Source organism: Vidua macroura, chromosome 16 (assembly GCF_024509145.1).
Source record: "Vidua macroura isolate BioBank_ID:100142 chromosome 16, ASM2450914v1, whole genome shotgun sequence".
Taxonomy (NCBI): Eukaryota; Metazoa; Chordata; class Aves; order Passeriformes; family Viduidae; genus Vidua; species Vidua macroura.
Window position 1 is genome coordinate 14,490,426 of NC_071586.1, and position 22,661 is coordinate 14,513,086.

At 64.6% G+C, this 22,661-nt stretch overlaps 1 protein-coding gene across 1 annotated transcript; it reads left to right on the plus strand.

Annotated features, from left to right (window-relative positions):
* Positions 1 to 702: 702 nt before the first annotated feature.
* On the plus strand, positions 703 to 22,574 carry MYO15A (myosin XVA). The gene is made up of 64 exons (XM_053992101.1): positions 703 to 3,687; positions 4,431 to 4,513; positions 4,735 to 4,798; positions 4,940 to 5,049; positions 5,264 to 5,338; positions 5,499 to 5,589; positions 5,725 to 5,730; positions 6,049 to 6,152; positions 6,588 to 6,651; positions 6,736 to 6,849; positions 7,014 to 7,175; positions 7,271 to 7,384; positions 7,483 to 7,541; positions 7,769 to 7,892; positions 7,974 to 8,069; positions 8,162 to 8,293; positions 8,556 to 8,681; positions 8,853 to 8,930; positions 9,289 to 9,443; positions 9,560 to 9,605; positions 9,739 to 9,863; positions 10,094 to 10,211; positions 10,296 to 10,471; positions 10,540 to 10,624; positions 10,901 to 10,954; positions 11,119 to 11,200; positions 11,284 to 11,414; positions 12,318 to 12,413; positions 12,504 to 12,739; positions 13,228 to 13,406; positions 13,505 to 13,577; positions 13,732 to 13,923; positions 14,075 to 14,169; positions 14,257 to 14,345; positions 14,425 to 14,551; positions 14,683 to 14,744; positions 14,868 to 14,931; positions 15,016 to 15,154; positions 15,380 to 15,470; positions 15,554 to 15,653; positions 15,858 to 15,979; positions 16,066 to 16,125; positions 16,339 to 16,414; positions 16,758 to 16,873; positions 16,957 to 17,075; positions 17,155 to 17,296; positions 17,521 to 17,632; positions 17,791 to 17,865; positions 18,230 to 18,435; positions 18,503 to 18,636; positions 18,715 to 18,769; positions 18,874 to 18,946; positions 19,131 to 19,204; positions 19,289 to 19,371; positions 19,552 to 19,682; positions 19,823 to 19,917; positions 20,342 to 20,419; positions 20,649 to 20,745; positions 20,849 to 21,009; positions 21,110 to 21,243; positions 21,344 to 21,477; positions 21,808 to 21,941; positions 22,141 to 22,281; positions 22,371 to 22,574. Exons 1-64 carry the CDS (start codon positions 718 to 720, stop codon positions 22,470 to 22,472), a joined length of 9,741 nt encoding a protein of 3,246 aa, XP_053848076.1. The 5' UTR covers positions 703 to 717; the 3' UTR covers positions 22,473 to 22,574.
* Positions 22,575 to 22,661: the final 87 nt, after the last annotated feature.

The window sequence follows — 22,661 nt, forward strand, 5'->3', positions numbered from 1 at the left end:
GAGCCCAAAGGGAAGGCGGGCAAAGGGAAAGGGAAGGATGGCAAGAAGGGCAAGAAGGAGGATCCCAACGAGTCAGAGGATGCGTCGGATGCGGAGCTGCTGAAGGCAGAGGAGAGCGAGGAGACGGAGGTGGTGGAGGAGGAAAAGGAGGAAAAGGAAGAAAAGGAGGAAAAGGAAGAGGAAAAGGAGGAAAAGGAAGAGGAAAAGGTGGAAAAGGAGAAAGATGAGGAGGAGGTGGCTGCAGAGGAGCCCAAGAAGGGGAAGGGGAAGGAGAAGAAGGGGTTGCCCAAGGCAGGAGTGGCAAAGAAACTGGGCCGTGGGAAGAAGGCGCAGCAGGAGACGGAGGAAGAGGAGGGCGAGAGCAATGCTGCAACAGCCAAGAAGAACACGAAGGGCACCTCCAAGCTGATGATGGGGCTGGCAACCGACAAGAAGAAGAAAGGGGCCAAGGGTGCAGAGGCCAAGGGCCAGCCCAAAGATTCTGTGGAAGCCAGCCCAGCCGAGGAGGAGGCAGCAGCGCCTCCGAAGGCCCGGGCAAAGCGGAGCCTCCGCAGCACCTCGAAGCTCTTCCTGGGCTTCAAGAACCTGGGGCTGCGTCGGCCCAAGAAGGGGCAGTTCAAGAACACGTCCCGCTTCTTCTGGGGGCTGCATAAGCACAGCACCAAGAAGAGGAAGAAAAAGAAGAACAAGGCAGTGCTGAAGTCCACCTCCAACCTGATGATGCGCTTCAAGCAGGTGGGCAAGAAGAGGAAGGAGGAGGCCAAGGAGGAGGCCAAGAAGGAGTCACCATCGAGGCCATCCTTCCTGCTGCTGCGGCGGGGCGGGCAGGAACCCGAGGAAAGCGCGTTGCTCTTCCGCCGGCGCCCGGAAAGGAAATTCAAGCCCCGGGCGCAGGTGCTGAGCAAGGCGGCCGCTGCCACGGGCTGGCTGGCCAGGAAGGTGCTCTCCCGGCGCGGGCGGCTGGTGGGGGGCAGCCGGGCGACTGACACGGCCTGGCTGTCCCGTATCGGTGCCAAGAAGCTGCCGTTCCCCGCGGAAGACGAGATCCTCAGGCACCGGGCCAACATGAAGCGGATCCCTGGCGGTGTCGGGCTGCCGGCGCCCGGCACTTCGCGGCAGGGCAGCATGGTGAGGCGGCCGTCCCGGCGGCGCTCCCAGCGCGCGGCCGCGGAGCCGCCGGTGCCGCGCTACGGCTGGGCCGAGGAGGAGAACGGAGCCTACGGCCGCCGGCGAGGCTACGGCAAGGAGGATGGAGCCTACGGCTCCCGCCGTGGCTATGCCAGGAAGGAAGATGGAGCCTATGGGCCCTGGCGCAGTCACCCCAAGGAGGAAGATGGAGCGTACGGCCCCCAGCAGGGCTACGCTGAGGAGGATGGAGCCTACGGCCCGTGGCATGGCTACAGCGGGGAGGAGGATGGAGCCTACGGCCCCCGGCACAACTACTCCGAGGAGGAGGAAGGCTACATGCAGAGCCCAGCCTACCCAGCAGGGTACGGCTTTGATGATGCGGTGCCGACCCCCTACTCTGACTACCCTGGCTATGAGACAGAGGAGGAGTATGACTACTACGGGGGGTTTTGGGAGGATGGTGACGAGCCAGGGCCCCCCTACGGCGACTCAGAGTTCGAGGATGAGGGACCGTTTGGTGGTGGGTCTCCCCTCAGCCTCTATGACCCGTACAGCAGTGACCCAGAGTATGGTGAGGAGGCAGCGGGGCCCTTTGGCTACAGGGGGGACCCCTACGAGGACTTTGGGGAGCCCTTTGCCAGGGGCTACCCTGGGGGCGAGTACCCCGAGCATCGCATCCAGTACAGCGAGGGGGGCTGGGCGCCACATGCCCAATCCTCCTGCAACCCCTACGCCCTGGGCCTGGAGGAGATCGCTGAGGGCGAGGAGCCCGAGGAGTGGGAAGAAGAGGAGGAAGAAGAGAAGGAGTATCCTTTTTCCATCCTGAGCTCGTCCTCGCTCCGGGGCATGCGGGAGACGCTCTCCTCCAAGCTCTCCCTCAACAGGAAATTCAGGCTCTTCCCCCGACCCCAGGTCAAGCTTTTCGGCAGGGACCGCCTGGACGTCCCCCTCCCACCGTCCCCCCACCTTCCCGCCGCCCGTGACGAGGACGACTACGACGAGTACGAGCCGCCGCCGCCTCCGGCAGCCCCCAGCCCCGCGGCATCCCCGGGACGCCCGGTTTCGGCAGCGCGGGCGTGCGGGAGCCCTCTGGGGCAGTTCCTCCAGCGATCCCTCTCGATTCCTGCCAGCCGTCCGCCGCGAGGTGCTGGGGAATTTCGGGGGTCCCGCACCCCCCAGCCTTCCTACAGGCTCTCCAGCCGTAGGCTGGCGGGCATGGAGAGCGCCGGTTTGGGGGACCGGGACTCTTCCCCACCGGCGGGGCCCTGGGGGCCGCCCCCTCTCCGGGAGCCGGGGGCTGCGCGCCGGCCGTCGCTCCGTAACCCCTTCGCCAACCCCGGGCGCTCCTCGTCACCGCCGCCCGTCCGTCCGCGCCCCGGTAGCACGCGGGGCGAGGGGCCACGGCGATCCCCCTCCCTCGGTGCCAGCCTCCGGCGCTTCGGCCCCGAGTCCCCCACCCCGCCACCGCCCGCTCCCCGCTCCCCGGGGCCGGGGGGGAGGCGCCTGGGGGGCCCCGCGGCGGGGAGACCTCTGTCATCGCGCCGGAGCAGCCCCCCCGGGCTGCCGCTCCCCCAGGCCTGGCCCCGGCTTCCCGAGCCCCCCACCAAGGCGGTGAAGCCGCTGCAGAGGACCCCCTTCCGGGCACCATCGTCCCGCCCCGGCAGCCGCCGCCTCGGCCCCCCCGGCCCCTCCTGGGATGAGGAGCTGCCCCCCTGGCAGGGTGCCCCGCGGGGTCCCGCCGGGGTGCCCCCTCCGCCCAGCCCCGCTCCCAGCACCCCCAAAAGTTTCATCCAGCGCATCGGGCAGCCCCTCGCCGGGATGGCCCCCCACTCCCCCCCACCGAGGCCATCTGCTGAAGTGGGGGGGCGCAGCCTCTCCAAGGGGCGCTCCGTGGCGCAGTCCCTGGCTTCTCTGCTCGTAAAGAGCATAGCCTCCACCAAAGCCCCCTCATCCTCACCACCCAGCCGCCTTCCCTCCACTCGCTCGCCCTCCTTGCCCCGGCGCCCATCCCGGCGGGACGGGAGCACCCGCCGGTCTCCGAGCCCACCCTCGGGGCGCCGGGGCTGGGCCGACGTCGGGCGCCCCATCCTTCCCTCCCCTCCACGAGGCAACCGGAGCCCCTCGCCGCCCCGTCGTGCCGCTTTCCCACCGCCCCACGGGCGAGCCCCCGGCTCTCCGGCCGTCCCCCGGCACGGCGCTCGTCCCCCGGGGCCGGCGGAGCCCATGGAGGGTGACGGGGCGGCCGGGGAGGAGGGCGCGGGGCGCTACGCGGTGGTGACGCCGCAGGTGCAGAGGTTGGGCTCCTTCCGGCGCGCATCCCGCATGTACAAGCAGCACTGGTCCACGCAGCACGTCGTGCGGGTGCGGGAGATGCCCGACGCCTGGACAACCGAGCAGGGCCTCCCCCAGCAGCCCACCCAGCGCGGCCGGCGGTGGGCGGGCCAGTGGGGAGCCGACATCGCCCGATACCTGTGCCAGCGCTCGCCGGCGGGCGGCTGGCGGGACAGGCACCCCTGGGCAGACGGGTACCTGGGCAGCAAGCAGCCCTGGCGCAGCAAGGTAACGCCCGCGGGGAGCCCCCTCGGGGGGATGGAGCCGGGGTTGAGCTGGCGGAACCCGGGGCAGGGTGGCGAGTTGAGGTGCCTGATGGCTCTCCCGGTGCAGAGGGGTTTGCAGCGCCCAGGGTGGGGGTAAATGGCTGTGAGTGGTCTGGGTGCTGGCGGGGGTCCTCCCGTGGGGAGCAAGAGGGGATCATCACCGGTTGTGTGTCCCCCCACGAGCGGCCCCTCTGGGGACACTCGATTCTGGCGTATGGAAATGCAGAGACCCGATCCGGCGGGGACAGGTGCAGGTGGCACGGTGACCCGGCGGGGTGTCCGCTTTCCTGCCCACCCCCTGGCCGGGCGCCAGCGCAGGCTCCCGTGTGACACCTGTCCTGCGTCACCCCTGCACGCGGCCGGGGGGAGCAGCCTCAGCCCCCTTCCATCACCTACACTGAAAGTGATGCCCACGGTGAGAGGGACCAGGATTCCCAGGACCAGGTTTTCCTAGGACCGGCCCCAAGGTGGCCTTGGTGACCTCGTGTTTCTGTGTTCCAGCACTGCTGCTCTCACCTGACACACAATGCTCTTGCTGGGGGACTGGTTTTGGGGCTGTGTGGTGTTTTCCTGGGGTTCCAATGCTGACTGCGTGTCCCCTGGTGTGGGGTCACAGATGGTGTTTTGGGGTGGTGGTGGTGACTGGGTGGGACATCTGAGGGTGTTGGCACATCCCTGCCATGATGGGCTGGTTGCTCCATGCAGATGCAGTCACTGTGCAGCCTGCCCATCATGCGGTACCAGGAGCCACAGGAGGAGGATGGGCTGGAGGACATGACCCAGCTGGAGTGAGTGTCCCTGTCCCCTACGCCATGACTCAGTGCTGTGGGGGACAATGGGGCTGCAGCCCCCAACCCCATACCCCTGACCCTGCTATCCCACCCCATTTCATCCCAATATGGGCTCTGCTTCAGCCTCCTGGGCCTGGAGATGCTGAGGACACTCTGGGCACAGCAGACACTCCCTTGTCCCTCTGTCACCCCCTAATTCAGCCTCTGCTCCATGCCAGGGACCTCCAGGAGGCTGCAGTGCTCAGCAACATCCGGACGCGGTTCGAGCGCCAGCTCATCTACGTAAGCTTAGGAGGACACAGCATCCCCCAAAGATGGGGTGGGGTCTTTGGGGAGTCACTCCCCTCCAAGGGCTCGCAGCCAGGACCTCTCGAGCCAGGACCTGCGAGCCAGGGCTTGCAGTGTGGACTCTCTCTCTGGCAGACCTACATCGGCAGCATCCTGGTGTCGGTGAACCCCTACCGGCTCTACAACATCTACGGCAAGGAGCAGGTGCTGCAGTACGAAGGCAGAGCCCTGGGTGAAAACCCACCGTGAGTACCAGGCTGTCCCCAAACACCCTGTGGGGATGGGGTCACTCCCACCCTCCGTCCCCCACACTCCGGATCCCGCAGCAGAGCCTGGGGAACCCTGGGTCACTGGGTGCTGGAGCGGCTGCATCTGTGCATGGGGATGCTCGGGGCATTTTGGGGGTCCCTGTGCTGGGCCAGCGTGGCACCTCCCACCCCCTGCTTCTGCCCACCCCAGGCACCTCTTTGCCATCGCGAACGTCGCCTACTCCAAAGTGATGGATGCCAAACACAACCAGTGTATCGTCATCAGGTGGGACGCGGCTGTCCCCGTGCACAGCCCCTAATCAACACCACCCTAATTGCTGGGTCGCTGCCACCAGCCTGGCTTGGTTCTGGGGATGGGGTGCTGGGGTGGTCACCCCTTGCTTGACTGGTGATGGCCCCAGCCATGCCCCTGCTCTGTGTTTCAGTGGGGAGAGCGGCTCAGGGAAGACCGAAGCCACCAAGCTGATCCTGAGCTACCTGGCAGCCGTCAGCCAGAAACGCAGCACTGCCCCACAGGTAGGGTGCTGCCCTGGGGACATCCCTGAGTCCCCCTGTCCCCATCTTCTCCTACCTCCAAGAGCTCTTTTCCATCCGTCCTCACGGTTCTGCTGCTCTCTCCTTGTTCCAACGCTTCCACCTGGACCATGGCAGATGGAGGTACTGAGGGGACACGTGGGCTGGGATGGGTCAGGGGGACAGAGAATCATGGTGGCACCTTGGCCATGGCAGGGGAAAGGCGGGAGGGACAGCAGGAAATCAGTGCATGCACACAGATGGAGTCTTCGTGCTCTCTTATATCCTCATTTAACCTGGCTGTGGTGCACAGCTCAAATTTGGACACCCACGGGTGTGAGTGGAACATGGGGTGGAAGGGAGGGTGGCAGGGCATCAAAGGGGGGGTCTTAGCCTTGGAGTTGCCCCGTGGTGTGTTGGGTGCCCAGGCTCACCCCCCAGCTCTCCCCATGACCATGACAGATCCTGGAGGCGACCCCTTTGCTGGAATCCTTCGGCAACGCCAAAACCGTGAGGAATGACAATTCCAGCAGGTTTGGGAAATTTGTGGAAATCTTCCTGGAGGAGTAAGTAATGCTGAGTAACCTGTGTGTAGCTGCTCCCACCCCATGTCCCCTGCTGCCCCAGGGGTGTCCAGCCCAAGCCAGCCCCTTGTCCTTTGGCTCTGGAAGGACACATAGGGATGTTTTTGGGACAGACCTGGTGTTGGAAAGGTGATGGCACCTGAGATCAGGTGGTTGTCCCTAGGTTAAGGGCAGGGACACTGTGACCTGGCTGGCATCTTTACCATTCCCAGTCCCCATCCCTGTCCTCACATCCCATCCCATCCTCTCAGCCCCACTGATCCTGACAGGGGGTGCCCAATATCACCCCTGGGCACAGCCAGGTGCACACACCTCTCCCTGGTGGGGGGCATCTGGGGCATGTCTGGGTGTGTTGGGGGGCCACAGCCCCTGCCCACGCCGAGGTTGCCAGCCAGGTGCCCACTCTCACCCCTGCAGCGGCTTGATCTGCGGTGCCATAACCTCGCAGTACCTGCTGGAGAAGTCCCGCGTGGTCTTCCAGGTGTGTGGTGAGGGGGTTCTGGGCTCTGCCCCCCACTCTGCCCCCTCTGCCGCCCCCTCCCCAGCTCTGTCCTCTGCTCTCCAGGCCAAGAGTGAGCGCAACTACCACATCTTCTACGAGATGCTGGCGGGGCTGCCGTCCCAGCAGCGGCAGCGGTACTGCCTGCAGGGCGCCGAGACCTACTACTACCTGAACCAGGTAGTGCGTCCCCTCCCCGGCCTCCCACGGCCTGATTTTGGGGGGCTGGTGGGTTCCCGAGTCCTCAATGTGTGGATGAGGAGGATGGCCAGGGCAGGGTGACCCCCCCATGCTGGGTGCTGAGCCCCCCGGGACCCACCGATGGACTGAGGGGGTTGTGCCAGGGTGGGAACTGCGAGATTCCCGGCAAGGACGACGCTGAGGATTTCCGCCGGCTGCTCAACACCATGGAGGTGCTGAACTTCAGCGTGGACGAGCAGAACAGCATCTTCCGCATCCTCTCCTCCGTCCTCCACCTGGGCAACGTCTACTTTGAGAAATACGAGGTACCCCGCGGGGAGCCAAGCTGCGCTCCTCGGGCGTGATTTGGGATGTGGCAAACGGGGGCTCGCCCATGCCACGGCATCGCCGTGTCCTGCAGACCGACTGCCAGGAGGTCGCCACGGTGGTGAGCGCCACGGAGATCCGGACGGTGGCTGAGCTGCTGCAGGTGTCCCCTGAGGGCCTGCAGAAAGCCATCACCTTCAAGGTGACGGTGAGTGCAGGGGGGCACAGGATGGGAGGGGGTCTCTGGGCCCTGGGGACCACCTGCGCTGATGTTGCTGGAACCCCATCATGCCATCTCCCAACCAGGAAACGCAGCGGGAGAAGATTTTTACCCCTCTGACTGTTGAAAGCGCCGTGGATGCCAGGTAGAGGGACGGGGAGCTGCACTGCAGGAGGGTGTGGGGGGGTCTGACCCCCAGAGATGGCGTGGGATGTGAAATGCCAACTGGGAAAGAGGATGATCAGATCCCCCAGTGTGGGTTAGACTCTGTGGTGATTAAAACTGATGCTGTGGTGGGTGCTGGCTGTGGCAGTGGAGTACACTGGTGCCATTCCAGAGCTCCAGCACTCTGCTCATCTCTCCCCTTCCCAGGGATGCCATTGCCAAGACCCTCTACTCCCTGCTCTTCAGCTGGCTCACGGACCGCATCAACAAGCTGGTGTACCCGCGGCAGGAGGCTCTCTCCATCGCCATCCTGGACATCTACGGCTTCGAGGTGAGCAGGATTCATCCCACCTCCATGCTGGCTCAATCCCAGCTCCATCCTCCCAGGCTCCATGGATCTTCCTTCTTGCAGGACCTCAACTTCAACAGCTTTGAGCAGCTGTGCATCAACTACGCCAATGAGTATCTGCAGTTCTTCTTCAACAGGATTGTGTTCCAGGAGGAGCAGGTGGGGCTGGTGGGCAGTGCTGGGCTCTGCCCCAGTGCTGGGCACTGCTGTGGGGCTGGGGGCACAGGGCTGACCTGGTGCCCACCCTGCAGGAGGAGTATATCCGGGAGCAGATCGAGTGGAAGGAGATCCCCTTCAGCGACAACCAGCCCTGTATTGACCTCATCTCCCAAAAACCCTACGGCATCCTCCGGATCCTGGATGACCAGAGCTGCTTTCCCCAGGTGAGGGGCTGCCTGGTGATGAGGTGCAGCCAGCACTGGGAGGTCACTGCGGCTGGGGAATCACCATGGCTGCTCTTCTCCTGGGCTGTCCTGGACAACCTGGGAAACCCCCGGGTTCCTCCAGGCTGGATAAGCCCAAAGAATCATAGAAACATCATGGAATCACAGAATGGTTTGGGTTGGAAAGGGCCTTGGAGATCACCTAGCTCCAACCTGCTGCTGAATTGCCTGAGCCGTGTGTCACTCCTGTGTCCCTTCCCAGGCCACTGACCACACGTTCCTCCAGAAGTGTCACTACCACCATGGGACAAACCCGCTCTACACCAAGCCGAAGATGCCACTGCCTGAGTTCACCATCAAGCACTATGCAGGGAAGGTGACCTACCAGGTGTGTGACATTTGGATGTCCAGCAGGGATGTTAAGGCAGGTTAAAGAGGAGGTTGATCCTGCACCAAGGAGAGAAATGCATCTCTGGGGGTCTGGCTGAGATCCTGGAGCTCCTTGCCTCACCCTGTCATCCTGCCAGGCTCCTCACCATGAGTTTTTGCTATTTGGCAGGTTCACAAGTTTTTGGATAAAAACTATGACCAGGTCCGTCAGGATGTGCTGGACCTGTTCATCAGCAGCAGGACCAAGGTAGGGCCCTGCCTGGTGCTGGCTCTGGGCATCAATAGCCCCCTTCCATACATCCCTTTCCATGTCCCCAAGCATGTCCCCATGGCCAGTAAAGCCCAGGGGGACCAGAAGCAGAGGATGCCTCTGGTTCCACCCATGGGATCCTCTGGGCTTTGACCCCTCAAGCATTTGGCAGAAACAGGCACATGGGCTGCTCCTGTGCTTTGTATTGTCCATATCCTCATCCCCATCCCTATCCAGGCAATCCTGCCACAATTAGGGCTGGGCAAAAAAGGAGCGGCCGGGCTGCGAAGAGGCTGTGGGAGAGCTGCACCATCCCGGCCACCTTCTCCTCTCTAACCTTTCTCATCTCCCCAAGGTGGTGGCCAACCTCTTCTTTGGCCACGCCCAGGTGATGGCCCGGCAGAGGAGCCTCATCAGGAGGAGCAGCACCAGGACACGGCGGTACAAGGCTCCTACCGTGGCCGCACGGTTCCAGCAGTCGCTCCTGGAGCTAGTGGAGAGGATGGAGAGGTCAGGGTGGGCAGCCAGGCTGTCCTCTGGGCTGCTGGGAGCTGGAACTGAGTCCGAGGTGCCTGGGCTGGCTTTGTCTCCTGTTCCCCGTGGCTGACAGGGTTTCTGTGTCACAGGTGCAACCCCTTCTTTGTGCGCTGCATCAAGCCCAACAACAAGAAGGTGAGAGCCGGGGCTCTCCTGCCTCTGCTGGTGCCCGTGCTGCCTGCCCTGCTGGCACTGGGAGTGTGTGGGCACACGGTGGGTGGGGGTTTGCCCATGCAGTTGCTGATGCTTCTCCCCATCCCCGCCTCAGGAGCCGGGGCTCTTCGAGGCCGACGTGGTCAAGACCCAGCTGCGGTACTCGGGGATCCTGGAGACCATCCGCATCCGCAAGGAGGGCTACCCTATCCGCATCCCCTTCCTTGTCTTCATCGACAGGTGCCTGGGGGCTGCGGGTTGGGCGCTGCCATCCCAGCCAGGGGACAACACAGACATTGGGGATGTTTTGGGGGCAGCGTTCGGGCTGGGGTTCCCCCACAGTGGGAGCTGGGAACCCCTCGTGTTAATACACAGCTCTGGGAGAAGCTGCATCTCCAGGCACACAGGGAGGGTCTGTGCTGGTGTCCCAGCGTGGTCTTGTGTGGTGACAGTGTCGTGGGCTCACCCAGGTATCGCTGCCTCGTTGACATGTGGTCCAATGTCATTCCCAATGGAGCCAACTGTGTGGAGATGCTGAGGAGCCTCTGCCCCGTTAACCCCAGCATGTACTACGTCGGTGTCACCAAGGTATTGTCCCAGGAGAGGGCCCCAGGTCATGTCCTGGGGGTGGTGGCCAAGGTGGGGAGCTCATGGCCTCACCCCTGCTCCCAGCTCTTCCTGAAGGAGCAGCTGTACCAGGCGCTGGAGAGCAAGAGATGCCGTGCCCATCACCTGGCCGCGCTCACGCTCCAGCGCTACGCGCGCACCTTCTTCATCAAGCGTCGCTTCCGCTCCCTCCGCCGCAAGATCGTCCTCCTGCAGAGCCGGGCGCGGGGATACCTGGCCAGGTGGGGGTCCCTGGGGGTGGCGGGTGGGCACAGGTGGGTGGCAGAGGGTGACAGGTGCCCTCCTGCAGGCAGCGGTACCGGCGCATGCGGCACACGCTCATCAAGTTCAGGTCGCTGGTGCACATCTACGTGAACCGCCGGAGGTACCTCAAGGTGAGGCGGGGCCTGTCACATCCCAGGGGGTCCAGGGGACCTGCTGCCACCCTGCCGCATGTTCAGTCTGGAGAGGACGCCATGGCATCCCCAGGCCATGAGCCCCATCACGTGCCACCCTACCACCTCCTCCATGTCCCACTGGGTGTGGGTAGTGCCTTTTTGGGGTGAAAACACTGCTGATATTGGGGAGGGGTCAATGGCAACCCAGGGTGCCGTGATGCCTCAGGGTCCCCCTTCCTCCGGAGGGACTCAGCACGGCTGCTCTGCTTGCAGAGGAAGGAGGATGCTCGCCGGCGGGCCGAGGAGGAGAAGGAGAGGATGAAGCAGGTAAAGATGTGCGGCCCCGGTGGGAGCACACGTGTGATGCATGTGCAGCCCGTGTTGCTGTGCCCTCATCCCTGCCCCTCCCTGTGCTCCTGGCCGCGGCACCCGTGGCTGCTGGGGCAGGGACCAGCACGGCAGGTGGGCACATCCCTGTGCTGCGGCGGCAGGAGCTGACGCGGAGGGAGGTGGTGGATGTCACCCACCTGGAGATCCCGGCCGAGCTGATGGGGCTGCTGGAGGCCGCTGCAGGTGAGCGGGTCCCGCACCGCCATCGCTCCCAGCCCCTCGTTCCCCTGCCAACGGCCGTGCCGTAGCTTCCCGCTGTGCCGCAGCCGCTCGGGAGGTGAATGCCGGCTGCGTGGTGCTGGTGCCGCCGCCGGCGCTGCAGCCCGACCCCCAGCTCACCCTCCCGCTCGACATCAACGACTACCCCATGGCCAAGTACGTGCGGGGCCACTTCCAGGTAAGGTGGGCGCCGCGGCCCGGCAGCGGGGAGCTTTTCCCGACGGGCAGACAGCTTTTGGGGAGTCCCTGGCACCCCGGTCGTGGTGGAGCAGTGAGGTTCAGGGTCCCCGTGGTCGCTCCCGGCACTGTCCCACCGGGCTCTGCCCCGGCTCCCACCCCGGGGACACCACGGGTAGCAAGAGAGGCTGGATCCGGGGTGGCTGTGGTGCTGCGGGGAGCTGGCTGCCACCTCCCTCCCTCCCCGTGGGTTCCTGTCGTCTCCAGAGGCCGGGGGGACCCTGCTGAGGTTATCGGAGAGAGACCCGCTGAGCCCTCCTGGACGCCCGACGCGGGGCGGATCCGGAACGCTGGGGCGGGAGACCAGGTCGCTTTGCTCCCGGGACCCCGGCCCCACCCACCGTCACTTTGCCCCGTTCCTCTTCCTCATCCCTATTTTTGCCCTGTATTTCCCAGTCCCCGGCATCCTGAATGACAGCACCGGGGCTGGATAAGGCTCTCAGCCTTGCCAAGGTGTTGCCATGGAACCACAGAATGGTTTGGGTTGGGAGGGACTTAAAAACCATCCAGTTCCACCCCCTGCCATGGGCAGGGACGCCTTCCACTAGACCAGGTTGCTGCAAGCCCTGTCCAACCTGGCCTTGAACGTTTCCAAGGATGGGGCAGTCGCAGCTTTTCTGGGCAACCTGTGCCAGGGCCTCACCACCCATCTCTGGTGCTGCCAGCACAGCCTGAGCCCCTCCCTGCCCCACTCCCAGGACGCTGCTGGCCCCATCCTTCACCCCAGCCCTCTGGCAGCCCCACAGGCTCCACCCAGCACCGACACCATGCTCAGCACCATGGGGCCAGCCCCTCGTGGCCTGAGGCTGTCCCCAGGTAGCCATGGGTGCGGGTGTCACCGCAGGAACCTGCATTTGGGATGCTGACGGCCCCACTGAAAGCCCCCCTCACCCGGCTGGATGAGGAGCTGTGCCACGAGGCTCTCAGCCTCTTCCAGCTGGTAGGTGGGATGGCACGGGATCCACCACCGCAGTCCCCTGCCTGCCCTGTGCCCGGGGTCAGAGGGAGGACCTGGCTGTCCCTGTGGCAGATCCTGCGGTTCATGGGGGACCCGGGGCTGGGCGGCCCGCAGGAGACCCTCTTTGGCAACTACATCGTGCAGAAGGGGCTGTCAGTGCCGGGGCTGCGGGACGAGCTCCTGGCACAAGCTGCCAACCAGGTGTGGAGGAACACCAACGTCAACAACGAGGAGCGGGGCTGGCTGCTGCTGGCCACCTGCCTCAGCGCCTTCCCCCCGTCCGCCGCCTTCGACAAGTACCTGCTCAAGTGAGCTGGGGGTGGGCTCTGGGATGGGGAACGGGCATGGCTGGGACCTCAGGAATAGACTGGTGCTCATGCCTGGGAACGCTGCTGGGGCTTTTCAGGGCTCTCCTGGCACCTGTGGCTAAGGATGCTGCCTAGGCCCCAACTGGTTCCTCCACGATTGCTTAGGCCAGCCTGGCACACGTGGCCAGGTCCTGTTGGGAATGCTCTGAGGTCCCTTCAGGATCCCTCTGGCCAAGCTGGCATATGTGCCCATGTCCCTCTAGTTTCCCCAGGGCCAGCCTGGCACATGTACCCAGGGCTACTGGCCAAGTCCCATTAGAGATGCTCTGTGATCCTTCCAAGGTGCCTTGGGCCAGCCTGGCACATGTGCCCAGGATGCTGCCGAGATCCCTCCAGGGATGCTCTTAATCCCTCTGTTGTCCCCTGTCCCAACCTGGCACACATGATCCTGCCCACGTCCCTCCTGCAGCATCCTCCCTTCCCCTCAGGTTTGTGTCTGACTACGCCTTCGCTGGCTACAAGCCGGTGTGCCAGCGCAAGCTGATGCACGCCATGGCCCGCTCCCAGCTGGGCGCCGCGGCCGCCCGCACCTTCCCACCCTCGCTGCTGGAGTGGACGGCGAACCGGCAGCAGGCCAGCATGGCCCTGGACCTGCACTGCTTCAACGGTGCGGGCAGCGTGGCGCTGGCGAGGGTCGGTCCCAGGGTGACCACCCTCACGGGCACGGGGGACTGGTGGCACCTGCTCATTGTCCATCCCTCCCAGGTGACCAATTCTCCTGCCCCATCCACTCCTGGAGCACAGGCGAGGACCTGGCAGGGGATGTCCTGAAGCTCAGGTACGTGCTGGCTTGGCGCCCACCCGCCCCGCGGGTCACCGTGTCACCTGGGCTGTCTTCGGTGTCCCCAGGATCTGGGAGCCCGAATGCCCAGCTCGTGGGCAGGGTGTCCCCGTGCAGCCTGTGCCCGTCCCCAGTGTCTGGCTGTTGGCAGAGGGCTGGCGGAGGGCTGGCGTGGCTGGTCCGTGGCTATGAAGGCGGGTGCCCAGTGGGCTGAGCTGGCTGGACACGACTATGTCCTGGACCTTGTCTCCGACCTCGAGCTGCTGCGGGGCTTCCCCAGACAGAAATCCTGCTTCCTCATCGCAAGGGATGGCACCGAGAGCCACAGCAGGGACAGCCGGCCGTAGGTACCCGGGCAGGGATGTGTGCCCCACTGTGGGGCTGGTGGGGGGAGCCCTGGCACCGGGCTGGATGGGTGCCAGGGGTGGGTGGGCTCCTGAGGAGAAACCTGGCACCCAGTGGGTGCTCGGTGAGTGCATCCTCCCTCTCTGCAGGGTGCTGGGACATGGATTTGATTTGGATGAAGTGCCTCCTCCCCCAGCTGTGAAAGCCCCCACACTGCCCTCCATGGAGGCGTATCACCCCCATGGTAGGGCATCGTTCCCCCCAGCCCCTGTCCCCCAGCGTTGTGACAAAGCCCTGCCATGCCAGTGGTTCATGCCTTGTCCCCTCACAGATGGGGAATTTGGGGAGCCACGCAGCCAGAAGGGTCTGGACCGGTACCTGGACAGTCTCTTTGACCCTGTGCTCTCCTACGGCAATGGGGTGAGAAGGGTGTCCCCCTGCCCGAGGCATTTCGGGGTGCAGGTGGCTTGGCCACTGTGCCCTGACACCTGTCCCCCAGGAGCTGGAGAAGCCATCCATCCTCTCACAGAGGCTGAAGGGAGGAGGTGGCGTGGGAGGGGGGAACAGTGGCACTGATGGCACCCGGAGCAAACCTACCGTGGCTGCAGAGATGCATCAGCCGAGGGGTGAGCGCCTCGGGCACTCCCACATCCCCAGCCAGCCCCCTGCCTCAGTTTCCCTGTCTGACCCCTGGTGTGGGGAGCATCCCTGCACCCAGAGCCCCACAGCTCTGACTGAGCTCTCTCTGCTGTCACAGGCACAGAGCCAGACCAGTCCCCACGGCGCCGGGCAGATGTCAACCAGCCACCCGGAGCCTCGGTCAGTACACGGGGCCGGGAGGGGTTGAGCCTCTTCTCTGCTTCAGGGCACCTCTCTGGGGCAGCCCCTGGGGATGGGAGCAGCTGGAGGTGCCAGATGTTGATAGCATCGTGTCCCTTGCAGGGCAGAGCGACAGAGGGGACGCCAGCCCACGTCCCCCAGCCCCGGCCCTACTCACAGAAAGCCGGTAAGGGGTCCTGGTGCAACGGGGTGGCCACAGGGGCTCGTGGCACTGAGCCAGGGCCCCTGAGCCGTGTGCTTGGCTCCGCAGCAGCCGTGGGCCGGCGGTGGCCGGGAGAGCCAGTGCGGCATTCCCGGCTCAACTCGGAGCACTTCCCGCGGCCCACGCACGACATCCGCAACATCATCCGGCAGTGCCAGCCAGCCCCGCGCAGCTCCCAGCCCCACAGGTACACACCTGTGTCCCCAGCCGAGCCTCGGGCTTCTCCTGCCTGGGGGTGCATCTGCTGGTCCTGATGCCGGGGTGTAGGGAATGCCGGGGTGTAGGGAATGCTGGGGTGTAGGGAATGCTGGGGTGCCCCGAGTGATGGGGCTGCAGCTGGTGCCAAGTGCAGGGGAATGCTGGGGTGCAGCTGGTGCTGGGGTTCAGCTGATGTGTGATTCTGTCTGGGCAGCAAGCTCTTTGGGAAGAAGCTGGACCCCCATGAGGAAGCCATGCAGATCCTGAAGGAGCAGCTCTCAGCAGCCCGGGTGCCATCAGCTGGGGTAGGGATGTGGCCGCCCCCGTGTCCCCCTGACGAGGCTGGGGGTGTCACTGTCACTGAACACAGCCCCTCTGTGCCTCGCAGGGGGGGCCCAAGGAGGTGGTGGCTGCGGTGAAGCCGGTGCCAAGTGCCAGGTACCAGCTGCGAGCACCCACAGGACGTCCTGCAGCCACACAGCCCCCAGGTATTGCTGGGCAGAGCTGTGGCACTGGGGGCACCACGGCGGAGTGAGGCATTTCGCCCTCCCAGCGGCACAGCTGATGCCTGGTGGGATAACTGCTGTGTCCAGCTCAGCCAGAGCGCTGCTCCCCGTGCCTCAGTTTCCCCAGGTGAAGGCAGCTGTTGGTGGTTCCCCATGGGGATTGCAAGGCTTTCTATCCCTTTGCAGTGTTTGTCTCACGGGAGCTCCCATCCGAGGCGCAGCAGGTCCAGACCCAGCTGCACCGCAGCTGCAGCGAGGACTTCTACACCTACCACAACGTGCCCTGGAAGATATTCATCCGGAAGGAGGTACAGATTATGGGGGCGCTTGGGGACAGGTTGGTGTCTGTCCGGGATAAGGGGTTTACACCAAGCCCTTGTCTCTCTCCTGGCAGGTTTTCTACCCCAAGGACAGCATCAACAACCCACTGCTGCTCGACCTCATCTTCCGGCAGGTGAGGCACCGAGCTGGCCCCGCAGCCCCCCGGGGTCCCCTGGGAGATGGGGTGATGATTCCCCAGTGGGGTGATGATTTACTCACCCCACTGTGGCCATCCTGCCTTCCCCTGCTGAGCTGCCGTGGAGGGGCTGGGGCTGTTGCAAGCTGGGGCTGGGGGGATTTTTGCTCCTCCCCATGCAACCCCACTGCTCCTCACCCCCTTTCCCAGATCTTCAATGATGTGCTGTCTGACACCTGCATCCGGATCAGCCACGAGGAGCGGCTCCGCCTGAAATCCCTCTTTGGTAACCTTCTGTCCTGCTGCTCCCTTCTTGGGGGCTCACACCCAGCCACTCTTGTGCCCGTCCTCATCTCCTGGGTATCAATCTCCAAGCTAGGACTGGCTCTGCTTAACCTTGGGTAGTTTTGCCTCCAAAAGCAACGACCCCCCTCCCGTAATTTAGCGCTCCACAACATCACAAGTTGTGTCAGGTCTCAGCCAGCTGCTTGGGGGACACACATCTGTCTCTGCAACACAGTCCTGCCGGGCATGGGAAGGGCATGAGCACCCCTGCTTTTGCTGGGAGCTCTGTCCACATCCTCTCCAGGCAGGGAGTGCTCACGGGAGGTGTTTCCCCCTCCCCACAGCGGAAAACAAGCTGGACTCCTTCAGCCCCGTGGCCACCGAGAATGTCAAGAGGGAGATCGTTGCCGCGGCCCGGGATGGCTGCGAGGTGTACTTCTCCCGCCTCTTCCCTGCCACGGTGAGGGACCAGCTGTGGGGCAGGGCAGCGTGGGGGGCACTGCGTCACCGTGCCCCTGGCTGAGGTGCTGTCCTGGCCCCCAGGGCAGCGTGGGGACGGGTGTGCAGATCCTGGCTGTGTCCCACACTGGCATCAAGCTGCTGCGGGTGGTGAAGGGCACCAATGTCCCCGGGGAGCAGCTGCGGGTGCTGCGGGCCTACAGGTAGGGGTGGTCAGGGTGGGGTGGGTGCTGTGGGTGCTGCAGTTGCCAGGTGTTTCAGCCTCCCCTCGCCTTGCCCCAGTTACCCCGACGTGCTCTTCGTGACCACCCCATCCAGGAACATGCTGGAGTTCAACCTGCGCGGCGAGAAGCTCATCCTCTTCTCCCCCAAAGCCCCCCAGGTCAAGGTCATGGTCGACCACTTCATCACAGAGCTCAGGAAGGTGGGGGGTGCCCTGGGGCCGGGGAGGGTTTGTCCTGGGGGTCAGACCCTGCCCCTGTGCCTGCGTTTGGGAGGTTGGGGTGGGCAGAGGAGGGCACGCTGCGAATGGGACCGTGGCTGGATTTGGGGGAATGGTGCTGAGGCTGTGGGTGCTCGAAGTCCCTGTGCTGGGTGGGGTGTGGGCGTCCCTGCGTGCATGGGCTGTGCCAGACCCCCTGTGCCCAGGACTCCCAGTATGTGGTGGCTGTGAGGAACTACAGCCCAGAGGACGGGGGCCAGCTCAGCTTCCACAAAGGGGACATCATCCACCTACAGTCACTGGAGCACCCTGAGAGAGGTGAGGGACCCCCCAAAGGCCCCCATGCCAAAATGCCTTTGATGGGGGACACAGGGACAGCAGACTGCTGGCTTGCCCCGCCCCAGAGGTGGCTGTGTGCTTGCCCTGCATCCTGTGACATCCCGTGTCCCCATGGTGTCTCCATGGTGTCCCTGCAGACCACTACTATGGCTGCGTGGTCCGCAAGAAGGTGATGTACCTGGAGGAGCTGAAGACAGGCACCCAGGATTTTGGTGGGTGCCACACTGTCCCTGTGTGTGTGCCTGAGCTGTGTCCCCTCCTGGGTCTGGGGCATGGGGCAGGGCCCTGCCTCTGTCACCCCTCAGCAGGATGGTTTGGGGTCTTTCTGGCACTGACCTGCTCCCCTGCAGGTCCCACCCTGGTGCCACCCATGTCCCTCAGGTGACAGGCTTTGTGGCCCCTGGTCTATACCTTTCCCTTGAGTGATGCCAAACTGCAGCTGCTTCCAGCCAAAACCCATGGCCAGATCCCTGAAAAGGGCTGGGGGTGCAGAGGCAGGAGGGAGCAGGTAGAGAATTTTAGGGGTGACCCCATGGCTGCCAGCCCGTGGCCAACCCCACCCTCTCTCTGGCACAGGGTGGAAGTTTGGGGCCATCCATGGCAGGCCAGGGCTCTTCCCTGCCGAGTACGTCCAGCCCGTGGCGGCGCCCGACTTTGTCCATCTGCCTGCGGAGAGGAAGGAGGAGCCCCGGGACAAGCAGGGCAAAGTGGCAGCTTCGGCGGCCGTGGCCGTGGCCGTGGCCTCCACCGCCGCCGCCCAGGAGCTGGACCGCAAAACCGAGGTGGGTCCTGGCCCGGGGCTGTCCCCCGGTGCTGGCTGTGCCCGGTGCCCACTGCCCCGCTCCGCAGGTGTCCCCAGCCAGTGCCACCTTTGTGGAGGGTCCGGAGGGAGACGGTGTCGAGCAGCTCAGGGATGTCACCGGGGCCTGTCCCATGCTGGCCTTTGCCCAGCGGCATTTCCGTGCAGCACGACGTGGGACCACGTGAGTGTCCAGCGGTGGGACAGGGGCAGGCCATGGTGGGGACACCTGTGCCCACCTGCTCCCTTGTCCCTCTGCCAGGGACTCCCGTGGGATGAAGGTGCCAAGTGTGCTGGAGATGCTGACGTTCACCAAGGTATGGGGAAGTGGAGTTCTGGGGTGCCCTTGTCCTGCTGTCACCTGCAGGTCCCTCTGAGGTCCCAGCAGGGTCCCAGAGCTGGCCCTCTTCCCCTGCTCCAGATTCCTATTCAGGAGTCACTCATTGAATTTGTGGATGGTGGCCTCAACAAACTGGCTGCTGAGGCTTTCCAAGGTAGGCAGGGGCACGAGTGTCCTGTCCCCTGTCCCTCAGTCCTTGGAGGAGGGTGGGGCTGGACTGGGATGGGCAGAGGGGAGTTTAGCTCCGGTCCCACTGCTCCATGTGCCCACCCAGGAGAGCACGTCCCTGGGGAAGGGACATGCTGACCTGTGTCACCGTGTGGCTTTGTTGTCCCCAGCCGTGATGAAGTTCATGGGTGACCACCCCCAGCGGGGGCACACAGAGCTGGACATCGTCTGCACCATCCTCAAGGTAAATCCATCCCTGGGGCGGTGAGTCCTGGGGGTGGCCTGGGCAGGGGGTGGCAGAGAGGTGGCAGCTGTGCCTGTCCCCCAGCTGTGTGCGGAGCACGAGGTCCTGCGGGATGAGGTGTACTGCCAGATCATCAAGCAGATCACCAACAACACCAGCTCCAAGCCGTGAGTCCCTGCACCCATGTGGGACAGCAGAGGCTGGCACTGGGACACCTGTGCCCCTGTCCAGGCCAAGCTGCTCCAGCCTCGGGGGAGACCCGGGGACCTCATCCGTGCAGAGGGTGATGGGTGCCACCGCGGGCACCCTGGCCCTGCTTAGGGGATCAGCCCTGGCTGTTCCCACAGGGACAGCTGCCAGAGGGGCTGGAGGCTGCTCTACATCCTCGCTGCCTACTACAAGTGCTCTGAGGTGCTCCGGCCCTTCCTCCTGGCCTTCCTGCAGGATGCCAGCAGGCACCCGGAGCTGCCTTTCCACGGTAGGGGCCGTGCACACCCCAGGGTGCTGGGTGTACGGTGGTAAAGGACACCCCAGGTGTCACAGAGCTCAGGAGGAGCTCTAACAGAGCCAGCGTGGCAGCTCAGCCCCATCCTTCATCCCGGTCCCTGCTCCTGCCAGGCATCGCCAAAGCCTGCGAGCAGAACCTGAGGAAAACCCTGCAGTTCGGCGGCCGCAGCCTCTTCCCCAGCAGCATGGAGCTCAAGGCCATGGTGGTGAGGCCAGGGGCTCGTGGGTGCCCGTGGCGTGGAACAGGGCTGGTGGCAGCTTGAGATCCCCCCCAGAAGTTCTGGGTACCCACATGGGGTCAGGTTCTCCCTGTGGGCTTGGGATCTCTCTCAGACACCACCCTGGAACAGAGGGTGATCCTTTTTGGGGGTCTTCCCAAGAGAGCACAGGCCTTCTTAGGGTCTGCTCTTCACCACTTTGGGGGTACCCTGAGCCTTCAGGGGTCCCCATTGGGGATGGAGCTCTGTGGACATGGAGTGGGGGGGGGGCACGATGGTTCAGGTGGACAGGATGGGCATTGGATGATCCCAGTGGGATGGTTCCTCAGGGATAGCTGCAGGATTTGGGGTGTCCTGTGGGTTCTTGCTGTGTGAAGGGTCCCCCTGCACCCCAACGTGTCCTCCCATGCAGGCTGGACGCAGTGCCAAGCGCCAGCTCTTCCTCCTGCCCGGTGGCATCGAGAGGCACCTCAAGATCAAGACGTGCTCGGTGAGCCAGAGGGGACAGGAGGCTCAGTGCACCCCAAGATTATGGTGACACCTCAGCTGTGGGCACCCAGAGGGTGTGGATGTGGGGGGGCTGCACCCTTTGGCTGTCCCCGCTGTGGGACTTCATCCTCTGGGAAAAGCAGATCATCACTGGGATGAGCCTCAAGCTGGTGGCCCAGAGCACAACAGGGGGACGTGGCAGTGTCCCAGCCACCTGTCCCTGTGCCCAGGTGGCTCTGGATGTGATCGAGGAGCTGTGCTGTGAGATGGGGCTGCAGAATCCAGAGGCTCTGGAGGAATACATCCTCTTCGTGGTGACCGACAGAGGTGAGGAGCTGGCAGGGATGGGACAGACGGGGCAGGACGAGCCAGGATGGGGACAGCCATGCGGGCGGTGTGGTGGCCATACTCAGACTCCCGGGTGGCACAGGGCAGAGCGTGCGGCCACTGACCCGCCGGGAATACGTCCTGGACGTGGCTGCCGAGACGGAGCTCCGGGACACCAGCTACACCTTCTGGTGCCGCCGCGTGGTCTGGAGCCAGCCCCTCAAGTTCGACAACGAGCTCTACGTCACCGTCCACTACAACCAGGTCGGGCCACCCCATCAGCCTCCCCCAGGGCCACCTCCCTGTCTCCCTCAGAGCGTGCCCTGTCCCCAAGCCGTGTCCCTGTGCTCTGTCCCCCTCCCAGGTGCTCCCTGACTACCTCAAGGGGCTGTTCACTGTCCTGCCGCCGGCGAGGCCGGCAGAGCAGCACTTCCCGCACGTGGCCAAGCTGGCCGCCCTCCAGCACCGAGCCAAGGACCGCCACCACCTCCCCACGGCGTACGGCAGGGGACAGGGCACCTGGAGGGGGGGAAACCCCTGTCCCGTGGGCTTTGGGACCCACTGGCCAGCGCTGGCCCTGACCTCGGGCTCCCCACAGGCGGGAGATGCAGGACTACGTCCCTCCGCAGCTCTTCCGCCTGCTGAAGCCCCAGTCCTGGCTGCAGATGGTGACCCAGCACGTGCAGCAAGCCCAGGCACTCAGCGCCCACCAGGCCAGGGCGCAGCTCCTGGGTGAGGGGACAGCGATGGGCACGGGGAGGTGACACCCACAGGGAGAGGATGCGATGCTAATGAGGACATAGTGCTAATGAGGATGTAAAGCTGCTGGGGATGCGATGCTGCCTGGAGGGTGAGGATGATGGGGGTGGGAGGCTGCAAGGACAGGCAGCCCTTGTCCCCGCACAGAGCCTGGGGTGCTGCACGTGCAGGATGGATTGGCAGGACAGGACAGGCTGCTTCCAGGCCCCACTTGGGACACTTATTTCCCTTGGCTGCTCCTGGGTGCAGGCCACCCTGGGGGACGTGGCAGCGGGCACTGAGACCCCGTCCTCCGCCCTGCAGGGCTGCTGAGCGCCTACCCCATGTTTGGCTCGTCCTTCTTCTACATCCAGAGCTGCAGCAACAACGCCATCGTTTCGCCCTGTATCCTGGCCGTCAACCAGAACGGCCTCAACTTCCTCAGCAAGGAGACCCACGTAGGTGTGGGACACATGGAATCATGGAATGGCTCGGGTTGGAACAAATCTTAAAGCTCATCCAGTTCCACCCCCTGGCCATGGGCAGGGCCACTTTCCACTAGACCAGTTTGCTCTAAGCCCTGTCCAAGCCGGGGTTCCCGGTCCCTTTAGAGGGGTTCCCAGGGCCCACGGGCCATCCCCCTGTCCCCCCTCCCAGGAACTCATCGCCAAGTTCTCACTGAACGAGATCCAGTCCACGCGGACGCAGCGCCCGGCGGCCGGATCCAGCTCTCCCTACGTGGAGATCACACTGGGAGACCTCCTGGCCCAGGGCATCACCCAGCTGCAGCTGGAGCAGGTCGGGGACACTTGGGGACATCGCGGGGGCCCTGCCGGGGCTCTCACAGCGGTGGCACGGCCGCTGCCCGTCGGTGTGTCCCTCTCCAGGGCCTGGAGCTGTGCCGCGTGGTGGCCGCGCACATGGAGAGGCTGCTGGGTGCCCGGGAGAAGAGGCTGACGCTGCCACCCAGCGAGATCACCCTGCTCTGAGCCCGCCATGGCCCGGACCCCCGGCAGGGGGGACAGAGGGTGCAGTGACCATGGGGTGTCCCCAGCTTGGCCAGTGGCTGCTGTCCCCCTGTCACCAACCCGCTGTTGTTCTGGGGTTTTATACACGCCCAGGAGCCCGGCATGACTCTGTGTCCGTGGTTTTGTGTTACGCTCGCTGCTGCCGGGGGG